This window comes from Plecotus auritus, assembly GCF_963455305.1.
Source record: "Plecotus auritus genome assembly, chromosome: 9".
NCBI lineage: Eukaryota > Metazoa > Chordata > Mammalia > Chiroptera > Vespertilionidae > Plecotus > Plecotus auritus.
The window spans coordinates 21,963,791-21,977,734 of NC_137783.1; the positions used below are offsets into that span (position 1 = coordinate 21,963,791).

The following is a 13,944-nucleotide window of genomic DNA, read 5'->3' on the forward strand; positions in this document are numbered from 1 at the left end:
CCCCCGCTTCCAGACACCGGCGTGGTGGCATAATCCCAAACTCCTACCCAGAAAGGGTTGTCACAGCCTCCCCTGAGTTTATGATGCCTTCCTCTAGCCAGCTTTCCACCTCGGTGAAAGGGGGAGATGGATGGCGGCCTGTCTGACAAAGTTTGTGGGAACATATGACTAGACAATAAACTAGTCTGCACAGCTCAAGCCCGTCAGAGCCCTCCAGAGCTCCACACGTGCATGTGCAGAGGAAAGACTGTGTGTCAGTAATAAACTATGTTTTCCCAGGAAAAGGAATAAACATGCAGGAGCTTCAGCCTAGATTTGTACAATCTGTTTTCCTGAATAGGTCCCAGTTCTGCACACTGGGCTGGCTTGGCAATTAAGTGCCTTGATCTGCAGGAGGAGGAGGGTGGGCCGAGGAGATGTAGCACTTGAAAATGATGAGATGGAAGGGAGGCAAGGTCTGGGAAAGAGGGTTCTACACAGAAGGAAAGAATTCAGGAGGTGGTCGCTGGGTTTGAGCATGAAGGGGACGTTGTTCACGCTGGCTGGGCTGGCAGAGGCTGGCAGGAACCGAGGAGGGGGAGGAGGGGACCAAGAAGAGACAGCTGAGGAGCACGGATGGGGATGGGAGCACCAGCCAACTGTGCCAGGCTGTGCTGGAAGGACCAGGCAGCTCAAGGAAGGGATGGCAGCTTCTGTGGAGCACTCAGGCAGGCCGGGGCAGCTGGCATGCCCAGAGGTCACGTTAGAGCAGCTTTGCAGACCTCCAAAAGCCATTTGGCTGACAAGAACATATTTGGCCCACCAAGTTACTATGATGTCTGCCCGCCTTCTGCAGCCCACCCTTTCCCTGTCTGCCAAGCCCCCCAACAACTCTACCCTGCAGCCCCTGTGGTCATTCTGTTAACAACTCGTGGACATCTGGCTGGAAAACTAGCCCTGAGCACCCCCCCGCTCTGAGTCCCAGGAATGGACTCCAAATGTAAGGACCACCACCACAGCCCAGCCTGATTGCCGAGGCTCTGGCACATGGCCAGTGCCATGGGGCTGGGAAGGGGTGAGGAAGCAGGCGGTAGGTGCAGGGCCCTGAGCGGGCTGGGAGGGTAGCAAGCCACCGCCAGACATGCAGTCAGGGAGCCGCAGGTCCCAGGAGCCAAGCCACACAACCCCCACCTGCTGGGCAGACCTCAGAGAACTTCCCATTTTACAAAAGAGCAAACGGAGTCCACGGACAGAAGGGACTTGCCCAAGGTCACACAGGAGGGTGTACAGAAACTAGCAGCTAGAGCCCCGCCCCCGCTGGATGACCTTTCCGATGACCTCCAGCTTGAGAATCCTGCTCGAGCCTGCAAGACTCGGGGAACACAGCCCCAGGGACACTCAGACTTTCATATGGCCCCTGATTTTTGTGGCTGAAGCAGCCGCCTGGCCTGGGGTGCCCAGGGCAGCAGGGGGAGGCCCAGCAACCAGGTCAGCAGGCCGGGTGATGGCACTGCCCGCACTGGCTGTCCGGCTCCTCCGGAGGGGGAGGGGAGACCTCTCCAGACTGTTCTGCAGGCGGCGGCTGCTGCTCTGCTGGGTCACAGTGCCATCTAGCGGCCAGCGTGCCCTCTCTTGGGGGATTTGGGGGACTCGAGGGTCCCTGGAGGGACATTGGGAGAGCCAACAGAACACCCCATGGCTTCCGGTTCCATGAGAATCCCAAGCCCTGACTTCCCTCAGCTGCTCACAGCCTCTTGGAGCCTGGACAGTGCAGGGAACTACCCTTCATGGGAATCCTGAGTTAGTTCTCCCCATCGCAGAGGCTGGCATGGACTCCAGGGAGTGGGGAGGGGGGACCAAGAGGTCTGCACTGCCTCTGGGGCCAAGTGACCTTGGGCAAGTCTCTAAGCCCCTGTGAGCACTCTGAACTGGCATCTAACAGCTGCTAGGACAACGTCTGGAGCCAGAGCACCAGGTGCAGATCCTGCCTCCACCATGTCCTTCCCAGGCAGCAGTGGAGGCAGGATGTTACCCTCTGTGGGCCTCAGTTTTCTCCCCTGCAAAATGGGGGTGTTGTGAGAATGAAAGGAGGTAAACAGGGGACGTGCCAGGCACCGGGCCTAGCACACAGGCCGTGCCCACCAAGTGTAGCAAACAGCAACACGCTATACTCCCCTGAAGTTCCGACAGTGATGCCAGGACCCTCTGCTGGGCATCTCCTGGGTGTAAGGAGCTCCATGCTGGGCACAGGGTGAAGCACAAAGCAAGCAGGCCAAGCCCCTGCCCCAGGGGCATTCTCCATGTGTGCCCAAGCCCCCCAACTCTACCCTGCAGCCCCTGTTGTGAGAAAATGAGACGGCCAGCCCTGGGCACAGACATGGGCCTCTTCATCCCTGTCTCCACCCGAATCCATCTCTTCCCTTTTCCCTGACCCTGCCTCCCCTCCTCCCCCCAAATCCACCCCTCCCCAGGAACTCTGCATTTTGGCCCCACCCTTTAAGGGAGCATCTGTCTGGGCTGCAAGGTGGTGATTAAAGAAGCCTTAAAAGAAATTTGGGAAGAAAATGAAGGTGGATTTATGATGTTGGGTGGGGAATTTCGCTGTTGGCTGAGAGCAGTGCAGAACAAAGCGAGGGCAGATCTGATTTATAGGAAGTCATTATTGGATGAGACGGAGATGCCTAAAGCCCAGCTGAGGCCTTCTGGCGGATCCCCACCAGCCAGCTCTGGAGAGGTGACCAGGGGCAGCAGAGCGGGGGCCGCCGAGCCTCCCAGCTTCCCGGGGGGAGGGGGGTCTCTGGCCTTGCAGTGGGAGTGCAGCCAGATCTGACAACCAGGGACAGTCTGGGCTGGAGTGACAGGCCCCTCAGCCAGGGCCCGGGAACCCTGCCAGGGGTACCCGAAGCCCTGAGATACACAGGCTATCAGATGCATTAGATGATTGACAAGAAGGGACATCACTTTTTTTTTTTCCCAAAATTAAACACAGAGACGTTATACAATACAGATGTAATTTGGTACACGTTTTCTTTAGCTAAAATAAGAGACTTGAAAGAAATGTCAAGCCTGGCTACTCTGGGTCCCTCCAGAAATACAGATGGCTCCCCTGCCAAGGGGGAACTTTAGTACAGGTGTTGGAGAGAGCACTGTGGGGATAGCCTAGGCCCTGGGGGCACCCAGACACGGGTTTGAACTGTGCTCTGTTGCCTGCTGGCTGCTGCCATGCCTCCCTGGGCCTCGGTGTCCCACCCAGGAAATGGTGAGGTGAGATGAAACGTGTACAGCACCTGGTACACAGGACTGAACAACAGCTGGCCAGTGAAGCTAATCCTGCTACCCCTTTACCTGTCCTCTCTCCTGAAACAGCTTCTTCCAGCCCCCTCACTGCCTGGGGGGAGGGGAGCAGTGCACAGTGAGGGTCAACGTCCCTCCTGTAACCACCTGGTGCCCCCCGTGTGGGAATCCCAGCAGACAAATGCTGGAGCCTGTCCTCCTGCCCACCTGCCTGTCAGCATCCTGCAGGAATGGGCAGGGAGGACTGGGGAAGCAATGGGAATGTCCTTATCTAATGCCCTGTTCACTCATCCACTCAGAACCCTGTCCAGCATCTGATAGCTCACAGAGGCTCCGGGGGAGAGATAGACAACTCTAGCACCAACACAGGTATTTACGTGTTAGCACTTGCAGGAAATTTAGGGTGAAAGACTCTGTCCTTACCCTCGCACCCCCTTCTCCAAAACACATACATGCACACTGCCCATTCCTCCATGCCTATATTTTCTAGCATCTTGGCTACTCTTTTACAATATCTTGGATGTGCTTGGCAGCCTGTAGGCCTTGGCGTCCACCAGCATCATATTTCTATCAAGGTCTCAGCCGACTGCTCTCACAGGTCCAAGTTCCTTGACTGACAGGCCTCGCCCAAGCCCCACGCTGCCCAGTCTAGATGGGCCCAGGATTCTACTCCCAACCATGTTTATCCTGCAGCCCAGCCTGAAGGATGCACTGAGGAGGAAGGTGGAAGGAGCCTTGGAGATCTCATTCTCCCACCCTTTCCCAGGGAGTGGGACCAAGGTCTGGAGAACACACTTCCAAGTTCCTGTGGCCAGAGAGGGTGCGGAGGCGGGGCAAGAACCTAGAGGCTTTCCCTTAGCACGGAGAGTCCCCTTGCCTCTCAGTCCCTGGGTCCTCAGTTCCATAGTATGGGGTGATTCAGCAGCGCACACCCTCTTCGCCGAAACCTCTTTCCCTTCCTCACCCCACAACCCTACACCCTGGACCCCTGTATGCTGACCCAGATGTGGTCTGAGAGGTGGATGACCTATACTCCAATTGAACTTGAGTCTGCATCACCCAAGTACAGGGTTCAGAGGTTGAGGGGTGCAGTTCTTGAGGGTGAATGGGGCTCAGGCCCAATGAGAAAATCATCAAAGGGGGTGCCAGAATGTGGCAGGAGGGAGAGGGAGCCATGGGGACACATTTTCCCCTGTGAATCCACCTCTCTCACCCAGTCTGGTGGGCGGAGAAGCCTTCAGGAAGGGATGGGCAGGGAGCAGCATTCACACCCCACAGCAGAACCAGAAGAACTTGGAAGGGATATTATTCACCCAGCAAGTGGGAAATAGTCCCAGCTAATGACTGTATGGCACCTGACATTTTCCAAGGTACCTTCCAAAAACCAGCTATGACAGCCCTGACAGACTATTATTATCATCAGCCTTTCTCTTGTGAGAAAATGAGATGCCCAGAAAGGCCCAGTGACGTGCCCAAGGTCACACAGCTTGAACTTTCTGACCCTCAGTCTTTCTCACCAGCAGTGCTGCCTCTCCAGCCCCACCGGGGAACTGCTTGTCCCCAAGAGGACACCCTGCCTCCAGTAGATAAGAATTCATGATGTCAAGTAGACATCACTATTGGGACACATTCTCCTAGGCCAGATAAAGATGCTCCTAACTGCCCTCTGGGCAGCCCCATAAGGTGTGTGCTAAATCTTAGGGAAGGGGACAGAGAGGCATGACAGAGGAGTGGGAAGGCTGGGGAGGAGGGAAGGTCCAGGAAGAAGATATTTGCTGAGTAAGGGCCTCTGGCATTGACCAGGCCAGGAGTGGGGGTGTCAGGCTGTACTTAGGATGGATAGATTTTATTGGTTTAAAAGAGATTTACATGATCGACCTGGGAGAAGAGTTTCCCCTGCGGCACCAGTGAGGGGTGCAGACATCTAGCTACCCCTGCCTCAGACCCCAGGTTGCCCTCCCACCCCCCGCCACCTCAGGCTGCTGGAGCCAGTGCCCAAGAGGCCAGCTCCCCGACTGTCAACTCACCTGCTCCCAACTGTGCAGCAAACTTGCCAAGGAGGAGTTGTGGGTAACATCTCTGTTATGGTCTGATTGCCATGGCAATAAATTGTCACTAATTAGTAGTGTGGTTACCATGGCAATTTTCTAGTAATTACAGGTTACAAATGGTGGAAGGCTTCAACCCAACCCAATTAGTTAATTAGAAAGATTTAGAAATTTGTCCAAGAGGGAAATAACCTGCTTTGTAGAAAATGAAGGGAATGTGTCACAGCTTGGGAACCAGAGGCGGAGAGGAAATTGGACGGTGCTGGGGGAAGAAGGCTGGAGTTATGGCGGCAAGTCCCGGAGCCCCACTTGGAATTTCCAGGGGCCCCGGCAAGACCTGCTGCTGGGCTGGAGTCTGGCAGGACCCGGGCAGGGACAGCTGCCAACAGCCACTCAGCAGCTCCTCGGAATGGGCAGCAGTGGTGCCCAGGTTGTGGCCCAGCACCCCTCCCACTGGCTTTAGGAAAGGCATCTGAAAGCTTCCCGCCCCGCACTGGGGCTCTCCTAATGAAAAGCACTGGCCGCATCTTGAATGATGTTCCCCAGCAGCGTCGTGGACGTAGTGGCTTAATTTTTATGAGGCTCTGGCTCTCTTTGAGAGCTAATTAGATTACCTGGGAGGAATGGGGAGGCACAAGGCCCAGTGTCCCCAAACACTGGCCTGGTGGTTAGGCTCCACGTCTGTGCACAGATGAGAAAGGCCCACTGATTTCCTTCAGGGGCATCTCGGAGAACAGGAGGAGCCCGGAGATCAAGAAAACCTGCATCCTAAGTTGGCACAGTCACTTTGTGGAAACTTCGGCTGCACCCAGAGGCAGCAGGCAGGGAGCGCCTGGCTCAACATCACTCGCGTCTGCCTGAGCGCTCTGTTGTTCAAAACAAATCAAGTTCTTCTGATTCCCCTGTAATTATTCTGCACTGAAAAGTCCTTCATTGCAGCACTTCTGACTTCACTGTGCGCAGAAACCACCCTGGGTCCTGTTGGAATGCAAGGCCTGACCATTCTGAAATCTGCATTCTAAAAGCTCCAGGCGATGCGCCCGCGGCGGGTCCAGGCGCCTGACTCTGAGTAGCAAGGCAGTAGGATTCACAAAGACCTTCCACGTAGCTCATCTCACTGGATCCCCTAAAAAACCCGAAGCAACAAAAGCAGGTCACACTATTCCCATTTTGCAGATGAGGGAACTGAGGCTAAAAGTGTAACGCAAATGGCCCAAAGGCTTGTAAAAAGCCACGTTGGGCTAGAATCCATGTCCTGGCCCTGGTCGGCTGTTTTCTGCATGGTGTTTCCTATGTTTGGGGTGTGGTTTTCAGGGCTTAATTTGAACCCCACCAGTTGGGGTGGTTTGTTCAAGATGTCTTAAGATTGGACTTGTTGACATGGGTAGCCCAAATTTGATCTTGGAGACTTCAGATCCTAATGTTGGCTGGCTTGATTTCTTTTCTTTTTAATATACTTCATTGGATGTTTTCCTTTTAAACTAAAGAAACAATTCTTGTTAGAACAAGATAAACAATATAAAGACATTCACAAAAAAAGCCAACTATCATTTTTTCTTCCTTCCCCAAATTTGATCCCACCCAGTAGTCAAGGTGGCTCAGGGTGCAGCTTTTCCCACTTTTCCCACACTCAAGAACAAGTTTGCACGCACATGTTCAGAAGAATCATGTATTTTACTTTTTTTTTTTTTTTAAGAAAAGTAAGATCACACAATACAATTACTTGGTGAATTGCTTTTTTGTCCCTTTTAATCCTTACCCAAGGACATGTTTCCATGGATTTTTAGAGAGGAAGGGAGAGAGAGAGAGAGAGAGAGATGAGAAAGAAACATCGATCAATGGCCTGCTGGGGGTTGAACCTGTAACCTTTTGGTGTACAGAACAATGCTCTAACCAACTGAGCCATCCGGCCAGGGCTGAAATGCTTTTTACTTAAAAATGTGTCCAGGGCACTCCTCCAAGTCAGTACATATGGATCTACACCGTCTTTTTAGTAGCTACAGAAGGGTTCGCCATCTGGGTGTACCATAATCCAACAGCTAGTTGCTGTTGACGGACATGCAGGTTGCTCCCAATGTCGAACAAAGAAGGTCAGCATCTTGCACCTATAGCTGGAGCCCATGCCTGTGAATTCTTAGAACAGGAACCCATCCCACATCTCTGACTTGAGGCGTGGGTGGGGTGTCAAGCACGGTGAGAGCTGGGTTTAGGGTTTATGGTAAGTCAGCCTCTCTCTGTCCATGGACTTATTCCTGTAGCACAGAGTGACTTGGTCTCGCTCCTCCCTTGCCTCAACATCTGTGTGATCCCCTCCACATGGGTTTGGGGGACTTCAAGCCCCGATCTGGGCTCCGGGAAGCCCAGCTTTTTGCAGGCCTCACGGCAGCGAGTCCTCCACACAAAACTGGGGCTCTGCTTCTGCCACTTACTGTGGTCAATGTCCTCTCCAGGGGGCCGGGGTGTCAGCGTGGGCCCCATCCTCAGCAGCAGTGCCTCAGATATCTTCTGTGACAACGAGAATGGGCCCAACTTCCTCTTCCATAACCGGGGCGATGGCACCTTCGTGGACGCAGCTGCCAGCGCTGGTAAGTGTGGCCGCTGCCCTGTGTCCTCAGCCCCCCGGGCCCATAGGGACTCTGGGCTGCCCCGCCCCCTCTAGCATGACCCACAGGCCTCAGGGAGAGCGGGACAGTCATCCTCTGCCCCACACACGGGAACGTTGCTTGTCATCTCCAATTGCACCGCCCCCTTCCCTCCCCAGCCATGGTTCAGGCCACAGTGGGTGTTTGCTACTGGAACTCCTGATCACTCTCCATTTTCCAGCAGCTTGAATTGGCCCATGTCCCTCTGAGCCCTGCTTGAGTCTCAGCATCAATTCCCCTCTCTCCATGTCCCCTCCCCACATTTTACCTTAAGCATTCAATCCAATCCAATAACCATTTATTGAGCTCCTGCTAACTGCCAGGCTGGTGCTGAGAGCTGGGAATGCTGACCTGAATGAGGCTAAGACCACCATACCCCACCCTATCTTACACTCACACAAGGCACTGCCATTCTAGCTGGGGAAAACAGACAAAGAAACAAATAGCTGTAATAAGAAACAGGATAAAATCCACTCAAAATAAGACTCCGGGCTTCCAGTTGGTTCTGCTTCCCTTTCTCCCCCAGGGCCTTTGCACCTGCTGTCCTCTCTACCTGAAGTGCCCTCTCTCCCTTCTGTATCTGCAGAACGCAGCTCACGTGTTATGGGGGAAGCCTCTCTGTGCCGCACGGCAGGATTGGCACTCCCTCCTGTGTTCCCACCGCCCTGGCATGTACCTCTCACTCAGGTGCTCTAATAAGCTCTATCTACAAGGACCGGGCTCTGTACTATTCATTCTTGACACAACGCTCGACCTGCAGTGGTCACCCAGTACATTTTGCTGAATGATAGAATGGACACAATAACAGTCGATGGATATAATCAGTCTGCCCTCCAACCACTTCTCCCTGCTCAGGCCCTCCTGCCTTGCCCATGAATGAAAGATTTGCCTGCACCTTCTTCTTGGTGGCCTAGGGACAATCTCTGGCCTCCAGAAGAAGGGGTGAGCAGGGACCTAGAGTCATAGATCAAAGGTCTTACAAGCTCCAGCGCCTGTGCCAATCCATACGAGTACCTCTCCCTCAGCTCTCTGCTCAGAGTCCCTGTTTTGACCACTGCCCCATCCCCGCCTCCTCTCCCCCGCCACACACACACACCCTGGTAGCTGGTCAGCTCCCCATCCTGCCTCTCCCTCTCCTTCCAGGCAAAGCTAAAGTTGGAGGCAGCTCCCCTGGCCTGTCTTTCCCATCAGCTTGCCCCTCCTAGAGCTGTATAGTCTGGCAGCAAATTTTCTCATTGCTGGAAATCATAAGATGAAAGCGAGGTGGTGGTGGAGAAAACCTAGAGGATTTGATAAGGTGTTAAAGAGATGGAAGCAGAGGTGAGCCAACGAGTTGGAGTGGGAGAAGGTATCAGGCGGGAGGAGAGAGGAAAGGTGCGAGGCCCCGTAATTGAAAGTCAGAATGATTGCAGGGGTTTAACAAGACATGTCAAGAGGGCATTCATCACCCAAACAGATGCTGCTGTGAAATGCAGCCGGTACCGATTATTCCCGTGAAAGGGAACCAGCTCCTTGTCAGGGTGCCTCGTAGGTAGGAGAGAAATGGGCCAACACAAAAGGCCACTGGCGTTAGGGCTGGGGGGTTTTGCAGAGAATTAATGGGTTATTAATCCTGGAGGCTGGAGGCCACCCCCACTTCTGTGCAAACCCTCTTTCTCAAGCTTGGCTCTCCCTGCCTCTTCCCCTGCCTCTCCCACCCCCATCCTTCAGGTCCTTTCTCCCAGAGGATGCTCAGCCTCCAAGGCCCTTGGGTGGGCGGCACCCCCTTCTCCTGGCTCCCGTCCTCAGTTTCTCTATGTTTGCAGCTGGCAAGAGCTCCCTGTGTCCTAGGGTCTGGGATTCCCACTCCCCATTCTATTGCCCTGTCGCCTGCCCTCTCTGACGGCCTGATGACCAACAGCAGTTTGCCCCCCGAAAGAGTCAGCGTGGGTATTTAGAGCTGCATCCACCATCTCTCAGCTCCGTGCTTGGCCCAAGGGAACATGTCTGCCTTGAGCAAGCCAGGCCGCCTGGGCAAAGCCACCCTCCATCCTCCCCCAGGATCAGCTCTGTCCCGCTGGCCACTGGCAGATTCAAGGACAGCATGAGCAGGTGACATTGGACACACCAGCTTCCGCTCCCAGACCTCACAGGGCACGCTGTGGGTTTCTGTCAGGGTGCGGTATTTCCTCTGCTGTCACCAACATCCCCAGTTGCCTTCTGGTAAATTATTTATGCCTCTTTATTTATTCAGTAAGTATTTACTGAAAACGACTAAGTCACCACAGGCACTGAGATAGATGTCGGGTGAACACAGGTGAGTAAAAAGACGGTCTCTGAGGACTAGGAGGAAAACTGACCCTAAGCAAGCAAACCCCAGAGGAACGAGATTATGCGTGTGATCTGTGCCGTGCAGGAAAAGAATGGGGCGGGGGGGCTGTCAGGGAGAATAACAGAGTGGGTGGAAGGGCTGTTTTCATGGGAGTGACCGGGGAAGGCTCCCCTGAGGAGGTGACATTGTGGCTAATAGCAGAAGAAAAACAAGGAGCCAGGGCCCAAGAGCCAGGAAGAGAGCATCCCAGGAGGAGAGACCAGCTTGAGCAAAGACCCACAAGCTAGACAGAGCTTGGTTCATTTGAGGAACGAAAGGAACATGGGATGGCCAGAGCTTATGAGTCGGAGGGAGAGTAGCACCAGATAGAGACCAGCTAGGGTGGGCAGGGACCTGTCCTCCCCGCAGCAACTTGACCCAAAAGTACTGGGGAGCCACTGAGAGACTTAAGCGAAAGAGTGCTGGTTAACCTAATGTGTCCCAGTGGCCGTATTGGGGTGCTGGGGAGAGCTTCAGTGTTCCAGAATTTTCCCTAGTCTCCTCCAGGCTGCCCCAAAACTGAGTAAAAATAATGTGCCTGCTGGGCAAACAATGCTTGAAGACAAGTTTCTGATTCCCTTGCAGCTGGACAGCTGTCCCACCTCCCACCCCTATGGAAACATTCTGAGACTTGCAACTGTGTCTCCCCCTCCCGTGGGGGCAGGGACAGCAGAGGGCCACCTCCCTTGTTGCTCATCGCGGAGCCCCTGCGAGGTTAGTGTCTCTGGAGCCACAGGGGCGCTGCCCTGAGGGTGCCTGCCCTTCCTCCCAGGTGTGGACGACCCCCACCAGCATGGGCGAGGTGTGGCCCTGGCGGACTTCAACCGCGATGGCAAAGTTGACATTGTCTACGGCAACTGGAACGGCCCCCACCGCCTCTATCTGCAGATGAGCGCCCACGGGAAGGTCCGCTTTCGGGTAAGAAGGGGCCTCTCTCTCCGCCCCCCACCACTGAGTGGCCCTGCAGGTCCTGGGATTGCAGCCCCGCCTGTGCCTCCCACCAGGCTGAGAAGGAGCTTGTGGCTCTGCAGCGCCTGGGAGTGGGGGTGGGGAGCCACAAGGAAGGCAGCATCTGGGGACAGCGATGGACTCTGGCTGCTGTAGCATCTCTAGTGGCCGGAGCAGAGAGAGCCAGTAGCAGAGGAGAGGGAGCAGCCCCCCAAGGTGGGCAGAGCAAAGGAGGTTCTGAGGGGCACTTCATTCTCTGGGTGCGGCAGAAAACCCCATCTGTAGCCCCTGCCTGAGCTTTGCAAAATGAGGTTCCGGCCCAGGGTACAGTGGGGAGTAGGGGTGGAGGGGGTTGAGGCCACAGATCCAACAGCTGCCCCCTCAGGACAAATGGCAGAGGGTGGGCAAGCCCCTCTACTCTGTGCGCCCTCTCCGAGCTGTCAAATAGACTGGGGTGCCAGGAATTCTTTGAAGGTAATGGAGGTGCCACCAGCCTGAGGAACTGGAGTTTGGGGCTTTCTCAAGAAGGGTAGTGGACGGCTGGAGCTGGTCTTGGGGAGTCAGGGTTGCCCTGGAGGTACCTGGGTCTTGCCAGAAACCCCTAAGGGAGTGAGAAAGTTCGGCGTTAGCCTGAGGTTCCATGGTCTCAGGGAAGTCTCTAGGCACCTGTGTCTGGGTGACTTCCACCAGCTCCCTCCCCGTCAGCAGCCACCCTGGAGTGCTCGGCCCAGCTGCTCCTCCCTGCAGAGGCTTGAGAGCCAGCTCTCTCGGTGGGGAGGAGGTGTGCCCTGAGCTCGGGGCCACTGATCCTGGGATGTGGATGATTTCCGCCTTTATTCAGCTGTTTGTTCTAACTCAGGTTCTCAACCAGTAGCAATTTTGACCCCAGGCAAAGACACTGAGCAATGTCTTCTTGGTTGTCACCAATGGACAGAGCGTGCTGCGGGCATCTAGTCTGCAGAGGGCAGGGATGCTGCTAAATAGCCTACAATGCACAGGACAGCCCCCCAGCGAAGAACGATCCAGCCCCAGTGTCAGTGTGACAAACCCTGCTAACCCTCTGATGGCTCCTCCCCAGAGCTCACAGGAGCAACAATAATAATAATAATAATAATAATAATAATAATACAGATGCTACATTTATCAAGTGCCTTCCATGGGCCAGGAACTGCACAAAGCACTTTACATACATTATCTTGGAAGCCCAGGCGTCCAGTGGGTCAGCCCCACGGGGGCTATGCAGGTTTCCATCTTTACAGGATCGATAGCATAATAATGAGTTGGAGATACTGAGTCCTCTTTGTTCCCCAGCTCTTAAGGCCCTGCTCAGCCCTCCCTGGCCAGCTGGCCGGGCTCTTAATCAGCCTCATTACTGAGCTGATGGGGACAGCCTCCCTCCTTGGCCTCCCCACAACAGGCAGCTCGCCAGCAGTCCCAGGCCGCTCACTCCTGCAGCCAACGGATAGGGCCTGCAGTACGAGGCCCAGGGGCAGGCCCAGGCGAGGGTCAGAGGGGCACTCCCAGAACCACCACTGTGCCCTTCCCAGCCCTCTCCACGTGGGCCCTGGGATTTAGACAGCACTCCTGTTTCAAAGGCAAGTCCCACACCTGGGACCCTTTTCCAGGCCCTGTCCACACTTTGGGGTCCTGGCTGGGCTATCCAGAGTCTGGGGTCCCCCTGAGCCATGGACAAGCATCTATGCAACCTTCCAAAGCAAATGTCTTTTTAAAAACATCAAAAGACGCCCAAGAAACAACATAATCAAACAGAGGCAGCAAAAATACAACCGAAGGCAGCCTCTGCCCCCTTCCATGAGGCTGGGAGCAGGAGCAAGGCCAGGACAGGCTGCCGGAGATCTATCCCTGCCCACTCCATGCCAGCCATTTTACACGCAGCCCTCAAACCTGGGCCACTGTTACTGTTCGCTGATGAGGAAAGTGGCATCCGACGGGTTTAGTAACTTGCCTTAAGATCACACAGCTTATCAGCAGAGAAGTCTGGATTCAAATGCACAGCCCTTTTCTGTATCCACCCAGCTTCTGACTCTCACTAAGGAGGAGTAAGGATGTACTAGAAAGGGCATAGCATCTGGAATCGGAAGCCTTGGCCACGGCCCTACTTACTAGCTACGACTCTGGGCTCTCCAGGACTCAGTTACCTCACCTGTACAATAGGAATGCTAATGTCTGTGCTTCCTCAGGTGAGGATGAGAAGGCTACATGTGATAACAATTAGGAAAAGCCAAGTGCTTCACTGATGTGAATTGGAACTATCCCTCCTACCTCCTTGTTCTACAAGCTGTGGAGATTTCTGTGGTCCTCAACACAGCCCCCCAAGTCCCTTACCTGGGAGGTGAGAGAGGAGGTGTTAGGTTGAGCTGCCTTATCTTTGTGCATGCACACCCACCCAGTGGGACAGTCGGCCTCTCACCCACTCCCATTCTCCCACGTATCTGTCTGCTGACCTGAAGCTCTCTCTCCTCCCAGGACATCGCCTCCCCCAAGTTCTCCATGCCCTCCCCCGTCCGCACAGTCATCGCCGCCGACTTTGACAACGACCAGGAACTAGAGATCTTCTTCAACAACTTCGCCCACCGAAGCTCCTCAGCCAACCGCCTCTTCCGGTAGGCGCTTCAGCGAGGCTCATGCCCACTCACCTTTGGCAGCTGGGGGGTCAGGAGGA

At 54.7% G+C, this 13,944-nt stretch overlaps 1 protein-coding gene across 2 annotated transcripts in view; it reads left to right on the forward strand.

The window, feature by feature from the left end:
- CRTAC1 (cartilage acidic protein 1) overlaps window positions 1-13,944 on the forward strand; it is a 133,996-nt gene that overhangs the window by 101,559 nt on the left and 18,493 nt on the right. For both annotated transcript variants that reach the window (XM_080687441.1, XM_080687442.1), the window contains exons 6-8: window positions 7,772-7,906; window positions 11,086-11,231; window positions 13,749-13,885. In XM_080687441.1, the coding sequence (XP_080543567.1) occupies window positions 7,772-7,906; window positions 11,086-11,231; window positions 13,749-13,885 (418 nt within the window). The remainder of the gene's footprint in view (window positions 1-7,771; window positions 7,907-11,085; window positions 11,232-13,748; window positions 13,886-13,944) is intronic.